This window comes from Stomoxys calcitrans, chromosome 4, assembly GCF_963082655.1.
Source record: "Stomoxys calcitrans chromosome 4, idStoCalc2.1, whole genome shotgun sequence".
NCBI classification, from domain to species: domain Eukaryota; kingdom Metazoa; phylum Arthropoda; class Insecta; order Diptera; family Muscidae; genus Stomoxys; species Stomoxys calcitrans.
In genome coordinates, this window is record NC_081555.1 from 62,886,578 (window position 1) to 62,901,554 (window position 14,977).

The window sequence follows — 14,977 nt, forward strand, 5'->3', positions numbered from 1 at the left end:
AAAATATGAGGTCAGCCTATCAGCCTAAAAACCTTGGTAGGTTTTTATTCTCTTGGTAGATAGGTAGGAACCTACCAAAAATGGCAACACTGGGCTGGAACATTGAGGTCTGGTCCGTATGGTGTTAATTTCTGTCACGAGAAGCGCCTTTAAATAACCAATTACCACCTTGTTTCCGCGGCGATCGGTCATTTGGGCCGGAACGAGCTTGCTCACACAGGAGCTTGACGAGGATCGCTACCTCCTCATGCAAATGTGGCTACAACAACAACCACAAAATGTAAAGGATTTTCCAAGAAGCGGTGTTATTTTGGTATTTAAATAAAAACTCCATGTTTTGAGATTAATGATCGGATGTTTATCTCATAATAATATTTCAATAATATTTCCAATGAAGCTATCGATCTGAAATTTGCATTAATATCTTCTAGTAAGTAAAAAGCACTATCAAAAAAATTATGAACATTGGTCCATGTTTAGGTATAAGTCCCATATAGCGGTACCTTCCTATTGCACCTATTTTAAAGGGAATTCAAGAAGTGTTGCTGTTATTTGGTATTTGGGCTTATCAGAGAGCAAACATTATCAAGATGGATCCATTTTTTGGCATAGTCCCCACATATAGCGGTACCGCCAAATTTCACCCATTCTGAAGAGGTTTTGGAGTATTTTCCAACAAATGTCGCTGTAATTTGGCGTTTCGACTTCTCAAGAGCAAAAAATATCTAAACGAAAAATTAGCAAGATAGGTTCATGTTTTGACATAGCCTCCATATAGCGGTACCGCCCGATTTAACCAATTTCTCAACTAATGTCGCTGTGATTTGGAGTTTTGCCTTTCCAGAGAGTAAAAAATGTGGAAAATAAAAATGATCAAGATAGGTCCATGTTTTGACATAGCACCCACAAAGCGCTACCGCCTGAATTCCAGTTTTAGTTTCGAACACCAAATTTCCAAAATTTACAAATGTAAAAAGACACATTAAAAAAAAGACGCAGTAAAAAATTTCATTTTGAAACGAAAAATTACAATGGCATTAAGTTCAGCAGGGCCAAAGTTGGGATTCCTACCACATCGGGTTGAAATCACGTTTTAACCACATTTTATCACAATTCTGCGGAAAATGTAATGTATCGAGCAATAAAAAGGGTTCCAGACCGTAGGGATGTAGTGGTTTAAGATAGCTCACTGTACCAAATTTCAGAAAATCGCATAATAAATACGTCATTATTGGATTAAAGACCTTTAATCGGGAAATCGGTCTGTATACGGCTAGACCCAAAAATGATCCGATCCTAACCAAACTTGGTACAGACCTTTTGTGAAATCGGATAATAATTGCGCCTTTTATGGGCCGAAGACAAAGTTTCTGCTCAATATAGTTTTTGTCCTAATCCTTCGCTGGTGGGTATAAGAACACAAACACGGAATTTTTTGGCACACTCAACAACATACAAACCGTTTTCACAAATTTCATAGATTTGGACTAGAGGTAGAATTGGTTTTTTGAATGTTACATAATGCCGGGCAGAAGCGGTCAACTGAAACCATATACGTCGCAAAATGTACACTCTTACCAACATTTTACCATCGCGGTATAATCGAGGCGACGATACGAAAACTGGAAGGAAGGGAAGAGGTTTCCGATCGGATACCTGAGATGAACCTTGAAGTCGAGTGCGAGGCACTGCTGCAATCGGCACAGTCTTGGATTGACGGAATCCTAGTATTGCCATCTGGAAGATCATATTACACGGATGGATCAAAGCTAGAGGACAGAATGGTCCTGGGGGTCTACATTAAGAACCCTGGGACTGAGATCTGTTTTAGACTGTCTGACCATAATACGGTCCTGCAGGGGGAGATCCGGGCGATCACGGAATGCGTGAAGTGGTGTGGTGCTAACGCGAGGACGTCGAGTGTGAACATCTTTATCGACAGTAAAATTGCCATAAGGACAATAACAACCAGGACGGTAAGATCACGAATAGTCTTGCAGTGTAAGAAGGAGATAAACGCCTTCTCTGAGAATGGCAAAATCCGCATCGTTTGGGTGCCGGGCCATAACGGAGTAAGGGAAAATTAAAGGGCAGACAATTTGGCGGTCAAGGTCAGAGGACTGTCGTCAATGAACTTGGTTAACCCGAAGCCTTTCAGGTCGACGCAGTCCGAGTTAAGGGAGTGGGCGACGAATGCGCATGCAAAATCATGGAACAGCGAAACGATTGGTAGGAAGGCGAAAATCCTATGGGGGATCCAGATCGTGAGAAGACGAGGTTAATACTAAAAGGAAGTAAGAAGTAGGTCAGTATAGCTATTGGCATCATAACGGGACACATAGGACTATGAGCTCACTTATGTAAAATCGGAGCGGCAAGTGATAGCATGTGTAGGGCATGCAGGGAAGATTATGAGACGTTGGAGCATTTCCATTGTCATTGCCCGGCTTTCGCGTCTAACAGATACCGGCACTTATATGGAGACACAATACCAGACATGAACCAACTTCTCTCTTTCTCTTTTCAACCTAACCTAACCTACCAACAATTTAAATAAAATTTCAATACGTTTTGGGAAGTGGAAAGTTGTTAAAAGTCAACTTTTTTAATACATAGGAAAGATTATTTTGAAAATATACATTTCCAAACAGCTAATTGTAATAGAATCAAAAGTGACATTGACAATATATTATTGGTTAAAAACAATTGCAGTACGTTTAAAATAACTTCGAAAAAAGAAATATTTTAGCATACTACTTTTTAACATGTTCACTTTTAAAAATACGAGATGTATTTTGATCATATACAAAAGTCAACTTGTTTTGCTTCGCTTTGCCAACTTCCGTTGCAAATCACAGAAACAATGTTGGAATATGAAAATCGGATTTGTTGGAAGAAGATTTTTGATTTTGCAATGTAATTTGTCACAATAGAATTTTCGATTTTTGTCGCGGCTGTGGCCCGCAGTGCAATGTGTTGCGTTCCCAGTGTGATCTAGATCGGGTTATATTTGGATATAGCTACCATATATACCGATGTACCGATTTAAGTTCTTGATTTCCTTGAATTTTGGTAGAGTGAGCTGTGTTAGGCTCCTTAAGATCCGTGCCCTATTTGGTCCAGATCGGTCTATATTTGGATATAGCTGTCATGTATACCAACTTCCCGATTTAAGGTCTAGATGCCATAAAAGGCTCATTATTATCCGATTTCGGTGAATTTGGTACAATGAGTTGTATTAAACCCCTACACAGCCTGAATTTGGTGTAGATCGGATTATATTTGGATGTAGCTACCATATGGACAAATCGCCCGTTTTATGGTCGAGGACAGTGAATTGTGTTAGACCCTTCGACGTCCATGGCGACTTTGATGATGAGATGGGAACATATTTTGATATAACTTGAAAGGTTTCATAAATGATGTATCGTTTACCGAGGTGGTGGGTATCCAAAGTTCAGCCGGCCGTTTTTACTTGTTTTTAGGGCACATGTTTTAGGACAAGTTTTTAGCATCACCACAATTCCAGTCCAAATCACTTAGAGGAATTGCAATGGCACCAAGCTACAAAACAAACACAACGATACACACAGAACTTAACATTAGAACAATAAAAGGAGAAATAATATCTCAACTAACAACTTATAAATCGAGAATTGGTATTCATCCAAATCCACTGGCATCAAATCTCATATCAAACTCTGCAACCTTTACTAGATTGAAAAGAAAATTAAAGTAACCATTAAATACGAATATATGTCATATTGACAATAGTACGGTTTTTGTGGGTTGACCACTGGGTAAATTTCACTTAGAAATTGAAGTTTTTGTCAGAAATATTGTAAACATCTAATGAAGATAAAAGGCATTAATAAATAAATACAGAAAAACATAGCTAGCTTTATAAGAAAGATAAGGCATTGCCACTATGTTTCACAAATGATTTGGGTTTTACATGTTCTACAAATGATGTGACTGCTGCACCAAGTTTTGCAGCATTTTCGGCATGTATGTCAAAATTTATTCATAATTTCATTATGAACATGAAATAGCAAACCAAACAGGATATAAATCAAGTAACAGCTCGTCACACATCAATCAGTGCTGTCCGATTCAAGTTTAACCTCAATGACAAGGGGCCTCCTTTTTATAGCCGAGTCTGAGCGGCGTGTCGCAGTGCGACATCTCTTTTGCGAGAAGTTTTTAAATGGCAAAGAACCTCACAAATGTCGCTAGCATTAGGAGGCGATAACCAGCCATGAAAAAATTTTTCTGATATTCTCGCCAGGATGTGAACCCAGGCGTTCAGCGTCATATGCGGACATGCTAACCTCTACGCTAAGGTGGTTTACCCCTGCTTTTTATGGGCAAATTTGCATTGTGACAATGTGTGACCGCACATTAAAAAAAAACCTTTAAATTAATTTAGCTTAACCTAACTGATATTTGGCTTCATTAACTGATAATATTTTTATTTCTTTCAATTACAGGTAAGATAACTATTTTCGCGGATATACTTATCACGGAGAGGAAAAATCTACAAAGTGTTTGGCCTTGTATTTTAAATCTGATGTGGCGGATATCTAGTAAGTAAAGAACATTTTATTTTTTATATCAAACATTTAAAAGCGGTATGGAAGACCACACTTGGGAATACTTCTCTAGCAATACGAGAGAAGCATCGACAACAAATGGAGCAAATCAATAACAAAACAAGAAAAAAGCTTCTCGCAGTTGAACTCTTGATGCGAAGTTTCAAAAGAACGTCATGTTGAAGGACGGACCAACAAAGAGGAAGCAACACTTCAGCTGTATTGGCCTTGAGCTTTGGGCAGACAAGCAACAACACAACAAAATAGAGAACATTTTACCCTCCCCCCATAGAAAAGCCCTCAACCATTTCTCACCGATAAAATAAAACTTTAAACCACACTCGTTGGCTGCAAACATCGCCAACAACATCATGATGCTTTTATCCGGGTATAATAAATTCCACAATGAGCAACCTTATCATGTATTTATTATGAAGAGCGATGAAATATGCATCAGCCAAAATGTTGGCTCGCTTTGATGGAAAGCTTTCGTAAATTTTCTCTCTGGACGATGTGGGAAAGCTTCTCTATCGTTCAGCTGGAACGAAACGAAAAAATTATTTCAACTCAAAGGGGAAGTGTAAAGAAAACTTTCGAATAAGGAGGGGAAAACTAAAATATGGTGCTAATGAAAACTAGAGTTGAAAACGAACTTTGCTTACCTTAAGAAAGCGCAAAAAGCTAAGATGCAGTTTAAAGCTTTATCTTTGTTTTGTTACCAACGAAAACGTTCTTTTTGTTTTAGGTACCTCCAAAGAAATCGTTGGTAGGTATTCGATTATAGGGACAAAATTGATGATAATTGCAAATTGATTTTTTACATCTTATATAGCTATCATGGTATATAGGATATCATAACACAGACGTATATAGCTGAATTGACCTAGCTAAATACGTCTGTGTGTCTATCCTTGTTAATTTGTAATGGATTTATATTGGGAAAATGGTCTTATTTTACAAACATGTGGTTTTTTGTCAACCGATTTTCACGAAATTCCGCATGAAGTATTCACTTAAGAGCTTTTGTCCCATACACCTACAAAAGTTGGGGGCTTAAACCACGGGTCATGCGCAAGGGGTGTATCTTGCAGTTGTCAGACCTAAAGTGCTATATGGTGTTGTGGTCTGGTGGACGTCGCTCCAAAAGTCCAATTGCTGTTCAATACTTAACCGGATCCAAAGGATGACTTGTTTGTGGATCACAGCCACTCTGAGGACGACACCATCTGATGCACAGAATGTAATATTACATCTACTGCCTCTGGACATTGTGGCTAGATAAATTGTTGCAGCCATTGATGTCAGGCCAAGTGTGCTTTCTCGTTGTTCATTGAGCGGCTACGGGCACTGTGTTATCCTTGAAACAATGGCTGATACCCCGCGTAGTATGGATTATACATTGCCTGAGGTGCTTTTTTTATAAAAAGTGCTGTACCACTATTACTGATAGAACTAATTAGAATTACGATTCCCCTCGTAAGTTACATAGGCTTCATCACGGATGGTTCGAAGCTAGACGATATGGTGGGCTTTGGGGTCTGCTCTGAAGAACTGGGACTGGTCATATCGAGAAAGTTACCCGACCACTGTAGGCTCTACCATGCGGAGATCCGTGTAATTAAAGAAATAGTGGAATGGCTATGATAAAATGTCATAACGACGTAACGTTTGTGACTATGCCTCTAACGACACGTAAACTAAGTTTTCATGAAGTGCGGATTGTGAAGAATCTAAAATTTTGTGGCACAATGTGATCTTTGGTGTCGTTGGCTAGTACAGACGTCTTAGTCATTGTGCCCGTTACTATCTGATCGGAATACATATTAATATAGTGAAGGTTGCAAGTAACAGCTTCGGTAGGAGCTGTGAGGACGTCGAGGAAAAATAGGTGTGTGTGTCCCGCACTGTCAGTCAGAAGGAGTTTCACTTAAGATTCTCGTTTCTTCAAGTTTCAAGTTGTTGGGATTTTAACCCATTTTAGACAGGTGTTGAATTTTCGATCGGTACTTTTCTAAGTGCACATAAAAAACGGAAAATTGAAACAAATATACATATATATTTTTTCAATTGTATTTTTGATATTAAATATAGTGTCTGTCCTAACTTTTTTTCCAACCCGAGATTTTGATATGGCTTCCATATAGGATAGGTTAGATAGTCCGAGTTGGACTTATATTGCAAAAATGTAGCCATTTGTCACCCGATAGTCAAGAAATTTGACAAGAAGTATTGCCTTACGATTCTTATTCAGGTTACTGGATATAGATTGCATATAGATGAAGTTGATAAGAGGCATTAAATGGCGAAGTATCGACTGGAGCCGCAGTGTGGTTCTCAATTATCTTTCTCTCTCTCTCTCTTCGACCATGGAAGGTGTCGCCAATGATTACGGCACATTCATCAATTTACCCTCTCGTTTCACTTAACGCCTCCATTGCCTTAAAGAAAAAAGATCTCAGCATATTTTTCCTACTACAATTTAAACCACCTTAATAAGAAGACAACTAAAAGCGTGCTGAGTTCGGCCAGTCCGAATCTTATATACCTTCTACCATGGATTGCATTTGTCGAGTTCTTTACCCGATATTTCTTTATAGGCAAACAAAGGATAATGGATAAGAATTGCCATGCTATTGGAGCCAAGTTATAAGCCGATAGGGGCCATACTTGGTTTGGCTGTTGGAGACCAAAGTGGAAGTCATTGTGCAAAATTTCAGCATTACAGATAATAATTGCGCCTTCTATGGGCTCAAGAATTATAATCAGAATATCAGTTTATATGGGAGCAATATCAGGATATGATCCGATTTTGACCATACTTGGCACAGTTGTTGGAACATGGGTAACAAAACGCTTCATGTAAAATTTCAGCTTAATCGGTTTATAATTGCGGTCTATAGCGGATCAAGAAGTTAATATCATATTTCGGTTTATATGGCAGCTATATCAGGTTATAGACGGATTAGAAGTCATAAAAAAACCGAGCGCAAAATTTCAGCTAAATCGGGTGAGAGTTGCACCCTCATGTGGGTCAGAAAGTCAAGAACCAAGACAAAACATGGACCTACACTAAAAAAATTTCAAGCGCCTAGCTTTACTCCTTCGAAAGTTAACGTGCTTTCGACGGACAGGCAGACGGACATGGCTAGATCGACTTTGAATCCTTTCAAAAGCAATAGCTGTTACCGATCTTTATTACCAGGAACGGGCAAGAGGTACTAGATTTTTACTTTTGTATCGGAGAATCTAAGCGGAAGGATATGCAACGGAGAAGTGTTGGATGACCGCGCCTTCTTTAATCATCGTTATATTAGTTTCAGCCTTAGCGAAAATACTGCAGAAGTGCTCCCTCTGCTAAACAGGTGAAAGGCGGATTGGATATATTCGACACATATTTTGCACGACTATCCCTTCTAAACCAGAAAAGTGAGTGCAAACTGCGGAGGACATTTGTATAATGGTCAAGCAGACCACGCTTGTGTCAACAAGTCCTAGAGACAAGCCAAGCGGCAAACAGCGACCACCATGGTAGTCCACAAAGCTGGTTGGTCTATGAAAGGGCTGCAGAAAACAGGGCGAAGTCCATATGGGCACCGCATGATTTCGGCATCTATAAGGCTGAGCTAAGAAAATACAAGCTGAGAAAGGCTCAGAACAAATCCTGGGTGGAATTCTGCAGCTCCGTGAAGGATATATCTGAGGCTCTAGGCTAAGGAAGATGCTATCCTTAAGACCTACTACGGTGGGGTATATTCTGAAGTCAGAGAATGTATGGACAATGTCTACTCAGGAAACACTAGAAATATTCGTTGATACACATTTCCCGGGTAATTATCCAACGGACAACGTGGCGCCAGGGGAGGTTGTCACCGGTATGCATTCGTCGGAGGTTATTGGAAATTCTGTCTGAGTCGAAAATCCTTCGTGCGTTAACAAGTTTCGACTCCCTTCATCGCCAGGCCCTGGTGATGTATCACTGGTTGAATTAGAAGATGTTCCCGATAGGCTGGTTCCTTGGCTTGGGAAGATATACTCCGCTTGTATCATCATGTTGTATATATCTGTAGGATGGAAAGACACGAAAGTCATTTCCATTCCAAAAGCAGGAAAACCTTACCACACAAAGGCGAACGATTTTCGTCCTATTAGTCTGTCATCCTTTATGTTGAAGACTCTTGAGAGGTTAATAGAAACATATCTTCTTAACATTGAAGTTGCTTTCAATAACATGAAACCGACGTCAGTCGCTGGGGTTTCTAAACATCAACGCTACTTTAAAAAAATATATTTAAATAGCTTACTTACTAAAAGATACGTTACGGCAGGGTGTGAATCTGTGGATCTAAAAAATGGGCCAGCACAGGAACCCCACCGTAGCGCAGAGGTTAGCATGTCCGCCTATGACGCTGAACGCCTGGGTTCGAATCCTGGCGAGACCGTCAGAAAAAATTTTCAGCGATGGTTTTCCCCACCTTATGCTGGCAACATTTGTGAGGTGCTATGCCATGTAAAACTTCTCTCCAAAGAGGTGTCGCACTGCGGCACGCCGTTCAGACTCGGCTATAAAAAAGAGGCCCCTTATCATTGAGCTTAAACTTGAATCGGACTGCACTCATTGATATGTGAGAAGTTTGCCCCTGTCCCTTAGTGGAATGTTCATGAGCAAAATTTACAATTTACAGGAACCCCTCAAGGAGATGTACTGTCTCCTCTACTTTGGAATATAGCCATTAACAATGTATTATTGTCTTTGGAAGAGAAAGGGGAAAAAGTGCTCGCGTTAGCCAGCACGCTAGGAGGTATTCTTCGGGAAGCCTTAAGTGCGACAGCGAAGTGGGCTACATAAAGTGGTCTAGATGTAAATCCGTGCAAGACAGAAGTAGTTCTTTTCAGCAGGAGATACAAGTTACCTACAGTGCCACCTGTCTCCTTGGGAGTAAAAATGTACGGTTTACTGAATGCGCAAAATACCTGGGTGTTCTGCTGGACAGGAAATTTAACCAGCAAGAGAGATATTGGGTCCTTAACCCGCGTGACATGCACTGGGTATATACATCAGTTGTCAGCCCTATAATGCTATATAATGTTGTGGCGCTGTTGTTTAATAATCACCCGGATGCAAAGGATGGCTTGTTTGTGCATCACAGCCGCACTGAGGACGACACCATCTGATGCACTGAATTTAATGCTACACCTCATGCCTCTGGACATCGTGGCTAGACATATTGCTGTGAAGCTAAGGGGCTTTCCTTTTGATAAAATGTCCGATGTTCCAGGCAGTCTGGATTTCACATTGCCTGAGCCGCCTTTTGATAAAAGCTACTATACCACTATTCCTGATAGAATCGATTGCAACTACAATATCCCTGGTAATAGAAGTTACATAGACTTCTATATATTGTAGATGGTTCCAATCTAGTCATATGACGAAGCTTACCCAACCGCTGCAGGTTGTATCAAGTGGAGTTCCTTGCAATCAAATAAGTAGTGGAATGGCTACAATATAATGTTGTAACGACGATTGGCATAAGAATCTTCTCAGACAGCCAGGTAGCCATTAAAACCCTGGAAAACGTACTTCTTTCATTTCTTTCAATTCAAAAACCGCCCTCATCTGTCGCAGATATCTCAACAAGATGGCTGTACTGGGTGCCGCGCCACAGACGTATCCGTGAGAATTGTAGAGCGGACGAGCTTGTGGGACTAGGAACTAACCTCCACAGGAATATGTGGCTATGCTTCCAGCGACAGTCATAGTGACTGTCATGACAGGTCACTGTCTGATCGGAAAACATGCTGACAGACTGAAGGTTGCCAATAACGACTTTTGCAGGAGCTGTGAGGATGTCGAAGAAGAGGAGATTATAGGACATCTGCTGTGTATGTGTCCCGCACTGGCAGTCAGAAGGAGTTCAATTTAAAGTTCTCATTTTTTCGAGAACTTGTCTGATTTAGCGAATGTGAACATTTGTTGTTGAGATTTGTTTCTCTTTCGAGACGAGCTGAATGATCGAAGATGCAAATGGAAAAGGAAAGCCAAAGGTAGCAACACACACCAACCACTATGGGACGCGTTTCGTCTTTGGTTAGAAGACTTTACAACCATATTAGGTGCGATGGCTTTAGGGGCCTTGCGTTGGTATGTTGTATTTTAAATCGTATTAATTGCGAAAATGCGTTTAAATTTTTAAAGCGATCTGTATGATTCTACGACAAGAACTAGAAAGCATATTCTATCCCTCTCCTGTTTCTGTGGTATCACATTGGACGAAAACGTTTAAGTTAGTCTGATGACAGACTCCCATTTATACCAAGCCTAACCTATCATCTGGGGTTCCACAAGGCAGTCATCTTGGGTCAATTCTATTCCCTCTTTCTATAAATGTACTACAGTGTGCTGAAAATAGCAACTGTCTTCCGAATATTAGTAGTTAAGTTTGCTGCTATTATAGCAGTAGTTCTGATACGAGGGTTGCCTTTTATATTTCGGGGTTAGAGAACACAAAACCAAATATTAATCATCGAAAATAGCTTTATCGTTTTCCAAAATATTCCCTATTAAGATCTATACACTTTTGCATGCGTGTGAACCAAATCAAATCGATGTTTTGTGTGCTCAAAAATGCAGTCGATTTGTATTTTTTGAACATTTCATTCGACCAATCGACATGAATCTTTTTTTAGGCGATTGACAAATTGTGTGGAATCCAACTCGAACAAGTTTTTTTGGCGGTTAAGTATTCATGCAATATTGAATGTATGCTGGTCCAACTAATGCCAAACATTGTATCAATCTCACGATAGTTCGCATGATGACCTTGCAATATCAGTTGGCGCACAGTATCAATGCGTTTTAAAGCAAAATTTAAGTTCATCGATGCACTGTTTGAGTTTATCCATGTCGAACGTTGTAAAATATAATCGCACGAAAATGTTCACGATTTAATTCCATTTTTTGGGCGAGATGGGTACGTGTAACTTCAAAAATGGCAAGCTTTACGACAGAGCTGTCAATTGGCAGATTGCAACACAAGGGTTGTCTAATCCCGAAATATAAAAGGCAACCCTCATATTACTGCAGTAGTTTTTCTATTTTAGAGCAGTAGGCTTACTGCTGAAAAGTCTGTTCTTTTCTGAAATTGACTTCTGCTTAATTGTGAAGGGGATGTTAAAAGAAAAAATAAAATACAAAATGTAAATGCGTCTCTCAGTGGATGCTTATAATTATACACTGAATGTATACTTTCCATTTTTGTACTTGGAACAGCAGATTTTGTTTGCTGATTTGGCTGACCGAAATGTTTGATATTACTCTCTATCAAACATGAATAAACGAATAGAATAATAAATAATAATAATAGAAAAAAATAAACTAAAACAAAATGAAATAAAATAAAGTAAAATAAAATAAAATAAAGAAAAATAAAAAAAAAAAAAAATGAAATGAAATAAAATAAACAAATAAAACAAATATTGCCAATGAACATTCCACAAACTACACACATATCAATTAGTGCAGTCCGATACAAGTTTAAGCTCAATGACAAGGGGGCTCCTTTTCATAGCAGAGTTCGAACGGCGTGCCGCAGTGCGACACCTCTTTGAAGAGAAGTTTTTACATGGCATAGTACCTCACAAACAAGTAGGACCGCTGAAGAATGTTTCTTCTGATGGTCCCTCCAGGATTCGAACCTAGACGTTCAGCGTCATATGTGGACATGTTAACCTCTGCGCTAAAGTGGCCGCCATAAAAAATCAATAAAATAAAATAAAATAAAATAAAATTAAATTAAATTAAATAAAATAAAATAAAATAAAATAAAATAAAATAAAATAAAATAAAATAAAACAAAATAAAAAAAAATAAAATAAAATAAAATAAAATAAAATAAAATAAAATAAAATTAAATAAAATAAAATTAAATAAAATAAAATAAAGTAAAATAAAATAAAATAAAATAAAATAAAATAAAATAAAATAAAATAAAATAAAATAAAACGAAATGAAATAAAATAAAATAAAATAAAATAAAATAAAATAAAATAAAACAAAATAAAATAAAATAAAATAAAATAAAATAAAATAAAATAAAATAAAATGAAATGAAATAAAATAAAATAAAACGAAATGAAATCAAAATAAATAAAATAAAATGAAATAAAATAAAATAAAAAAAAAATAAACTAAACTTAAATAAAATAAAATGAAATGAAATCAAAATAAAATAAAATAAAATAAAATAAAATAAAATATAATAAAATGAAATAGAGTAAAGCAAAATAAGATAAGACGTCTCTGTGGACCATATTCCATCATATAATGCAATTGTACATTCGTCCGTATAAAGTATTTTTCCTTAATTTGTCAATCAGTCAATCGATATGGGTTTTAATATACTTGACTGGTTGTTTCTTTTTGAATAAGTTACTTTCCAACAATGGTTTGCGAATAGTGGGAGCAACTGCAGTTCGATCTAGCTCTTCTTGAATCTTTTCTAAAGGCGCAGTACTAGTATTTCCTTAATTTCTCAATACATTTTTCGTAATTTTTGATTAGTTGTCGTAGTTTTGGCTTAATTTTCTTCTCTCTGTTGAACGGTGCTCTTTTTAGTTCGAATATTACAGATATTTTTGTAAAAAATTTATTCATAACAATCAAAACAGATTTGATGCCACTTGTTTCTAATAAGTTTAATACCCGTATTTTTTTGAATAAGACGACGAAAAGACCAGTCGCCAAAGCAATCAAAGGCATCAAAATTATTCGGACAAAAGATTAAAATATCTGAATGAAAACACTCTAATCATGTGAAGACCCAGATTCCTGAACTCATTTTGGCGCATTTTAAATGCGAAAACTGTTTTTCTCTAATATGCACTTATGAAGTCCTTCGCACTGTTTGTTGCTAACAGCAAATGCTGAATGAACTCGAAATGGAAATTGAAACTTAGAACACACCAGAGTGCTTTTGAATTAATGTGCAAATTTCTTTACCATATCGTATACTCAGGAACTTGTAACGACGCATTACTAAAATATTTAGTATTTTATAAACAAAGTGTTACGGCGTTATTTAAAAAAAAAAATTATTGCATTTAGATTTGACAGATTTCCTTTATAGAACTTGTAAATAAACCTATTTCAAATCTACATCAGGTTTTGTGAATAAGGCTGTTAATGTTAAGATAGCTTTACGAATGCGCGCAATTTGACGCATGGCAACACATTATAATGTGTTGCCATACCAGCCCACATGAAATTTAGGTTGCCCGTACGGCAGTGCCGTAAGATAAACCGTTATATTTAAATATACAAATCGATAACACTCCATGGTACATGGAAAACCATTGAACATTGGCGCGCTTTTTTTTTTTTGCTCTCTGTTATTGTTTTACTCATGGCAAGGTGCGAGAGATTGGGAGAGCAAAAGAAAACAAAACTCTCTGTTTACGTTGCCACCCAGAGAGGGAGATGGGCATCACTTCGTGGTGGGGCATTACATTTGCTGCTGCCATAAACTACTCCGACAATGTACTAATGGCATTTCTGCACACATCGATGTGCTCCACAAGAATAAACAGCGAGAGCGACGACGGAAGCAGCAACATCATCAACAACACCAGCTGGGTGCACCATTCGAACAAGGACCAGGAATAGAATTACTGTCGTCGTTGTTTTGTTGTGTGTATGAGAGCTTCGTCTCGTTGGCTTGCATCCTTCCATATCGCTGCGTAACACCAGCATTGGTGGACTCTCGTGTTACATCGTGCTAATGACAACAGAAATGAAAAGCCGAAAATAACATTCCCTCAAGAACCAGGACTATGCTGCTACCTCAGCGACGACCGATTCAGTTGTTTGCCGATTGTTCAACTTTGCTGACCGTCGAAAACAGCTGAAACGGACTATCCCTTGACACGGGAGAAAAATGCGAACGTGTGCGCGTACCAAGTGCTGAAGAGAATTTGCAACGGAAATATATATAAAAAAAAAATAAATAAAATGAAAATTGAAAAAATAATCTCACAAAATAATTACGCAAAAATGTGAAATTTTATTACACATATTTGTTGTTGTGCAAGAAGAAAACAAAAAATCTAAAAATGAAGAAAATGATGATGTGAAAAGCCCTTGGGCAGTAAATCATAAAACAGGAGGAGTGTTTTCATATCTCTTTTCTGCCGTAGCAAAGCCCAGCAGCAAACAACTCTTCTTGTGCTGTGCTACATTTTTTTGTTTGTGTTTTTTTTTATTGTTTACGCAATCCTCCTGGTCTTCTACGTCTACTCCAACTTCCAGCACGGGTGTTGTTGGACCTACTTACTGTTACTCCAACTCTTGCAGCTGTGGCACTATTTTCTCTCTTACTCTCCGTCACAGTTAC

General features: G+C 38.0%; 1 protein-coding gene across 2 annotated transcripts in view; it reads left to right on the plus strand.

The window, feature by feature from the left end:
* The window catches only part of LOC106089988 (mannosyl-oligosaccharide alpha-1,2-mannosidase IA), a 268,411-nt gene that overhangs the window by 105,017 nt on the left and 148,417 nt on the right, over positions 1–14,977 (plus strand). Inside the window, exon 2 of one of the 2 annotated variants that reach the window (XM_059368315.1) lies at positions 4,491–4,968. The exons of the other annotated variant lie outside the window; for it this stretch is intronic. Coding sequence (XP_059224298.1) covers positions 4,491–4,499 — 9 coding nt within the window. The 3' untranslated portion in view covers positions 4,500–4,968. Of the gene's footprint in view, positions 1–4,490; positions 4,969–14,977 lie in introns of those variants that run through there. 2 annotated transcript variants of the gene reach the window in all.